This window comes from Cydia amplana, chromosome 25 (genome assembly GCF_948474715.1).
Source record: "Cydia amplana chromosome 25, ilCydAmpl1.1, whole genome shotgun sequence".
NCBI lineage: Eukaryota > Metazoa > Arthropoda > Insecta > Lepidoptera > Tortricidae > Cydia > Cydia amplana.
Window position 1 is genome coordinate 3,521,780 of NC_086093.1, and position 6,895 is coordinate 3,528,674.

The 6,895-nt window shown below is 38.1% G+C and overlaps 1 protein-coding gene across 1 annotated transcript; it reads left to right on the top strand.

Annotated features, from left to right (window-relative positions):
* Positions 1-4,102: 4,102 nt before the first annotated feature.
* On the top strand, positions 4,103-6,226 carry LOC134659425 (translocon-associated protein subunit delta). The gene is made up of 3 exons (XM_063515068.1): positions 4,103-4,458; positions 5,182-5,338; positions 6,088-6,226. Exons 1-3 carry the CDS (start codon positions 4,207-4,209, stop codon positions 6,186-6,188), a joined length of 510 nt encoding a protein of 169 aa, XP_063371138.1. The 5' UTR covers positions 4,103-4,206; the 3' UTR covers positions 6,189-6,226.
* The last annotated feature ends 669 nt before the right edge of the window (positions 6,227-6,895 follow it).

The following is a 6,895-nucleotide window of genomic DNA, read 5'->3' on the forward strand; positions in this document are numbered from 1 at the left end:
TAGACCATAGAGAAATAAGGAAACTTAGTGCTCACTCCATACATCATATTCCCTACTTAATCACTACATAGTATAAAACAAAGTCGCTTCCTGCTGTCTGTCTGTCCCTATGTATGCTTAGATCTTTAAACCTACGCAACGGATTTTAATGCGGTTTTTTTAATAGATAGAGTGATTCAAGAGGAAGGTTTATGTATAATTTGTTAACCCGTGCGAAGCCGGGGCGGGTCGCTAGTAAATAATAAATTGCATGGGCAGGGGCGTATTTACCCTAGGGCCATCCGGGCCATGGCCCGGGGCGCCAACCCTCGGGCGGCATGGGGCGGCATATGCCGCCCCTAGCGGATTGCATTTTGTTTTTCTTCCTTGACTTCTGGGGCGGCGAAACGTATTGGCCCGGGGCGCCAAATTTCAAAATACGCCCCTGTGCATGGGGGGTATAGTGAATGTCTGTGGCTGTCAACACCCTCGTTTCCAATATTTCACTTACCGTCTTTGCACAATGTACCGAAACTTCATGGAGAAATTATGAATGAATTCATTGAAAAAGTCGCCACGCACTTTTGCGGCTAATGGTACCAGGGATGTTGCGAATATCCGCATCCGCATCCGCAACCGCGGAACTTCCGCATTATTTTCAACATCCGCATCTGCATCCGCATCCGCATAAATTCGATGCGGAGTTTAATGCGGATGCGGATGTGGAACAGGTCGGTACAGGAACGTCTTAGCATCGGCGTAAGTGCTAGACTGCTAGGTAATTTAGTCATTAGCATGGTATAATAATATACTCCGCCTGGTACTCTATTCCGAGATTCGCGAATGACCTAACTGGCACTTGCCTACGTCATCATGCTGTTTACAGGTTCTCAAACTTTAAAATGTGGGAGAATTTTAACCAACAGTGAAAATTATTTTAACGGCATTAATTTTAAGTTATTCATGTAGAAACATAGTAAAATAAAACAAATCTATACTGCACTTTTCACTCCTACTCTTACAGTTCCGAATAGAGCAGCCAACCATTTTCGTAACAAAACATTAATTACGAAGCTTACGACGTGAAAAGTTTGGAAAACACTGCGACTGCTGACACTGAGCGAGAAGGAAATAACAATTAACATGCGTTCGACAAGGACGGTCGGTCAGGGACAAAATGGCGGATTGTCAAATGTGACAGCGCTATCCTGTGTTGCCAGTAGTGTAAACAGAATTACCCGAACGTCTGAAATTTCTTTCGTGAATCGGAAGATATTGCTAACGAATAATTAAAAATGACGTGTTATTGTAAAATTTAAGATAAAATACATATAAATGAAAATTATTAAATTATAAAGAAATAAATTAACTTATTAACCATAGATATAATGTACCCATGTAACATGTTATGTTGAAATAAAGTGGCAATGTTATTGTGACGTAGGCAAGTGACACTCTGGGAAGAGAAGACCATGTTTTATTAGACCATGGTCATTAGCCAAAAAACCTATTAGAAATGAGCAGTCAAGCGTGAATGGAACTTAATGTACGGAACCCTTGAAAGGCGAGTCCGACTCGCACTTGACCGGTTTTTTGAAATAAAAATTACTAAAATGATGTAATATTTGACGTTTTTATGTACCTATCTTGACATCCGCATCCGCATCCGCGGATGTGAGCCTTTAAAAATCCGCATCCGCATCCGCGGATGTCAAAAATCGGCATCCGCAATATCCCTGGATGGTACTTACCGCGTGTGGTGTTCAAAGAGCTAATCAAAACAACTGTTAACTTATAAGAGTTATAAGGCAAAGTTACCCCTCCTAAGGCCCGCCATACAAACGAAACATCCAAAAATTGCTACTGTAATTTGAACCTAAACTGTAGTTGGGCGTTTTTTTTTTGTTGTCCCCTACAGTTTTTTTCAAATTTGGGATTTTTTTATGTTATTTTTACTCAGAATCACGAGCTCCGTCTATCCTAATAGGAGAAAAAAAGTGTCCTAAGGTTTTTATTATTTCCATTCCGCCACCATTTTTCATAGACTTTGTATGGCGGTCGCGTAATGGAAAGATCGAAAAATGTATAGAAATTTTGGGACACTTTTTTTCTCCTATTAGGATAGAAAGAGCTCGTGATTCTGAGTAGAAATAACATAAAAAATCCCAAATTTGAAAAAAAAGTGTAGGGGACAACAAAAAAAAAACGCCCAGTTGACTATATGAAATAGAGTAAATTTTGCGTTGTTTGAAAATTAAACGACTGAACATGGTTTAAACTACATCGAACTGATTAGGTAGGACCTTGGGCCTTAGGAGGTTAAGACATTAGCAATATTAGCATAGGTACTCACAGGGCCGGATCTAGGGTAGAGCGAGTAGAGCGGCCGCTCTAGGCGCCAAATGGTAGGGGGGCGCCAAAATGGCAAATACTGTGAAAACGAACATCTTGAAAAAACGGTACTCACTATGCCGTATTTACTGAAATATGTAGATATTGCATAAATTGCATTTTTTAGCACAGAAGAAATAGATCTAAAATAGATATAAAAATAGATGAGAATTCATTTGAGCATATACGGCGACGTGTGGGGCCATAAGACTTTTAGTTTATTTTTATTTGAAATGTAAAGTTGGAAATCATTTTGTTATTATATTTTTGTGTAGGGGGTCATCCATTAATTACGTTACACGTTTAGGGGGAGGGAGGGGGTCAAGAAAATGTGACATGTTGTGACATGGGGGAGGGGGGAGTCACAAACATTGTGATGTCACTTTAACGGTTATAAAATTACTAATATTTATATATCAAAAATATTTTTTTATTGAAAAAATAATGCCGAGTTAATATTGTCGATTTCGTTGAAAACAAAATTGCCTAAAATGTGACGTCACACCAGGGGGGGAGGGGTTTGCAAAATGTGACCAAGTGTGACAAGGAGGGGGGGAGGGGTAAAAAAACCTAGTTACAAAACCTATGACTTTATTGTTTGATTGTAAAATAAATTGTTACTACAAACTCACCTTGGATATTTTTGTTTTCTATGTCCCATAAAGCTTTGGTTTCCTCCGATAGCGGTGCCGTCATATAGCGGCCGTCTCCATACAAATACTGCGACATCCATATTTAGCCGTATTATTTATTATGGAGACGGCCGCTATATGACGGCACCGCTATCCTAGGAAAACCGATCTTTACAGTCAGGGGGCCTACCGCTAACACCGGAGTTTGTAAGTTGCTGGCATCTTTCTCTTTTCCTCCAATGAAGGCGTAATTAGAGTGACAGATAAATATGCCCGGAGACATTTGCAAACTTCTATTTTCGCGGTAAGTCCTCAGGTAAATTCTTAAGACCCGTCCAAACGGCATGATCAAATTGACCAACTTGATCAGAAAATAAATTGGCGTCAATCTCATCTAGCGCCCACATGCACACAACTTAACCACCAATTTTAGATTTATTATTAAATGCCTCCAACGCGCATGTATACTAGCGTCGAAAATTTGGATTCTTGCGTCCGCACTGTCCGCACATCTATTTGTTCAAGTGGGATCGGCGAGCCTATTTGGTTTTACATCCAAACCACATGATTTGATCACTTTGATCAGACAATTTAATCAAATTGTGCGAACATACTTCCCGTCTGGGCGGGCCTTAAAGATTGACAATTATTTCAAAGCTTATAATTTATTTCTTATGGTAAAAACTTTATAAATAACATATTTTCATAATTTAATTTCTATAGATGAGTATTCCCTATGTGATTAATGTTTTTGTTTAATAGATTAACAAAAATTATTTAATTGTTGCTAATATCTTGCCTTTATCTTGCTAATATCGATCGCAGCCATAAAGATTTGGCGTTTTGGCCACACGTCATCGGTGATGTTTAACGTTACGTTCAGAATATAAATTATTATACAACAGTAATGAAACTAAATCAATGTTCACAACAAGAATCAATCCTTAAATAATTACTAGTTAGTACCAAACAAAGCAATTTGTTAATTAGTATTTTCTGTAGCTTTGTAATCAATCTATTAACTAAGTAGAGAGGAAATTAATAAGATGACAAATTAACTTTCTCTTTCCGACGTTATGTTCAGAACGCTTCAATACGTGGACGACATTGTCGACATTCATCGATTTTGATTGGGAGACGTCGAACAGTTTCCTATTAGATTTTATTTAGTTTAAGACATAAAGGTCACAAAGAAGTTAGCAAAATGGTCACAAAATACGTTATTGCCCTTTTCGCCCTCTGCTCTATGAGCGGAGCATTAGCCCAGAGCTGCCAAAACCCTCAGGTCGAGGCAGCTTCGTTCACAAGTTTAGATGCTACCGTGGTGACACAAATAGCCTATATCACGGAGTTTACGCTGAAGTGTGACAATGCTTTACCTCCGAACTACGCTCTATATGCTGAGGTTGAGGGAAAACCACTGACTGCTGCCCGTATCGGAGAGAACAAATACCAGGTTAGTGTAACCTTAAAATATATCATTTCGCTGAATACTTTATTATAAACTCTCTCTGAAATGTAGAATAACGGATAAGAATGGAAAGAACTACACTATATTTACTCTTTGTATCAGAAAAACATCTGAGCAGGGCAGAATGAAATTAGAAAGGATCCTAATTGTTATATGTATCTTAAAATAAAACTGACATACAGTTAGATCTGTCTTCTCCCCTCTGCGTACAAGCTAAGTACTATCTATAGCTCCTGATGAAATTTTAGTGTATAAAATTACGAACACTATACTAAGATAAGACTTTCTCTAAGGACAAACTTTTTTAGGTTCGGTTTACACTGTAGTTTAGAACAAAAACAATACCTACCGTAATCCACCTGTTGTCTGTGTCTATCTTTAAGTTACACAAACCCTTCTTTGTTCATTTATAGCAATAAAAACCAAACATAGATTATAGATTATGTATTTTACTTAACACTTTTAGTGCCAAGCACCTTATTTTGAATACAAAATAAACCCGACTATCGGGTTCTTGGCACTGAAACTGTTAAATCTTCAATGTAAAATTTCATATTATGTTAGAATGTTTTTTTTTAAATAAGAACATAACTTTGATTGTACATACGTATAGGACACCCTAGCATGTGTCACTTAATCAATTGTTGTTCCTGAAGTTGCATCTTGCAATAAAGATTCAATCTATTTAATTTCTACTGATGTCTTCAGGTCTCGTGGACTGAGGAGCCCGCGCGTGCTCGCTCCGGCACGCACGAGGTGCGAGTGTTGGACGAGGAAGGCTGGGCCTCCCTGCGTCGCGCTCGCCGCGCCGACCCCGCCGCCACTGTGCCCCCGCTACTGGCTGTCCAGTTGACCCACCCCGGCAGTGAGTATCACATCACCAGCCTTTCCTCTTCTTTTTTATGCCTCGAGTCGATCCCTATGACTATTCATTGAAGTTTGTTTTTGCTGGGCTTATTAAAAAAAAATTGAAGAAATAAGTTTTTACCGTATTTTTAACAAGCTTTTACTCGTATTAGGTCGACCTGTATGTAATGTAACTATGTAATGGAATCTTGCAAGTTAAATTTGATCCACTTCCCGGTTTCCGATTGAGCTGATATTTTGCATACACATGTAAGTCGGGTGACAATGCAATATTATGGTACCATGGAGCTGATCTGATGATGGAGACAGGAGGTGGCCATAGGAACTCTGTGATGAAACAAAACCTAATTGTGTTCGGGGTTTTTACAATTGTCTCGATGAGTATTAGTTGTCTGTCGTAAGAAAAGTACAGGCAGCAATAAAAGCTTGTACCAAAAATGAAATTTTTGCCAAAAACTTATTATTACTAAGTGTGAGATTTCTAAATTTCCAAAAAATATCTGCAAAGATTTAACGTGAAAGCTACTTCATATAATAGTCATAACTGCACCCGTGTTTTAACACATTCATTGCCACCCAGCCAAACAAGACATCTGCGCCAGGCCACAAACATTTCTTCATATAAATGTGTAGTACCATGACTATCGGGCCTGGGAATGAAATCATAAAATTGGGTTTTCGGCACTGAATGTGTTTAAGGGCTTTTATTATGTATCAGTAGCATAAACCACTATTTTTGTCTGGCAGGTTACTCCGGCCCCTGGGTTAACTCTGAAGTGCTCGCTACTGCTCTGTCGGTGCTGACGGCATACACAGCTCTCCGCAACAAGAGCAGAATCCTCGCTTAAATGTTATTTATTTTTATATTTAATAAATCTTTTCTAATTTAACCTGTTTCTTTTATTTTTTAAACCTTGAGATTTCTTTATTTTCAAGTCGCATCTTAATTTTATAATTTAAGTTGTATTATATATAGAAAACAAGCTACCAAGATAAGTGTGCAACGACTTTTATAGCACACGCAGTGCACGTGTTATTTTAAACGTCAATCTTCTATGAAAATATCACTTATAAATAACACTTCCACTGCTTATGTTATCAAAGTTGCAGACTTTTTTTGGTCTAATTCTAGTAATCACTTTAAATACCTATCCTTGCTTAGCGTGTAGTGATTCTATTGGTTCTTAACAGACACATCGGTCCCTCGCACATATTTGGTGGAAACGCAACTTCATATTGTCATAATAAAACTACAAAACATACTAACTACTTATTTTTATTCCAAAAATAACAATATTTTAAAGTTATATAGAATTAAGACAGTCGACGCGCGTTAAGGGGCCCACTGATTATCTGTCTGTCAACTTTTTGTTCAAACTGACAGGCTGTTATTGTCCGGCGAACTGATAATCAGTGGGCTGCTTTATTAATACAAAATATTGTAGCCACCGTTTTAACAGATGAAGTAGATGGTTTAATATATTATGTCATGTGATAACAAGAACAAGGTTTGTAGCCACACCCTCTTCTGTTGTCAACATACACTACACTATAT

Excerpts from the sequence above, each read along its gene's own strand:
- LOC134659425 (XM_063515068.1), top strand. The coding sequence starts at position 4,207 with ATGGTCACAAAATACGTTATTGCCCTTTTCGCCCTCTGCTCTATGAGC. Across the intron at positions 4,459-5,181 it reads TCGGAGAGAACAAATACCAG|GTCTCGTGGACTGAGGAGCC; the intron begins GTTAGTGTAACC and ends TGATGTCTTCAG. Across the intron at positions 5,339-6,087 it reads CCAGTTGACCCACCCCGGCA|GTTACTCCGGCCCCTGGGTT; the intron begins GTGAGTATCACA and ends TTTGTCTGGCAG.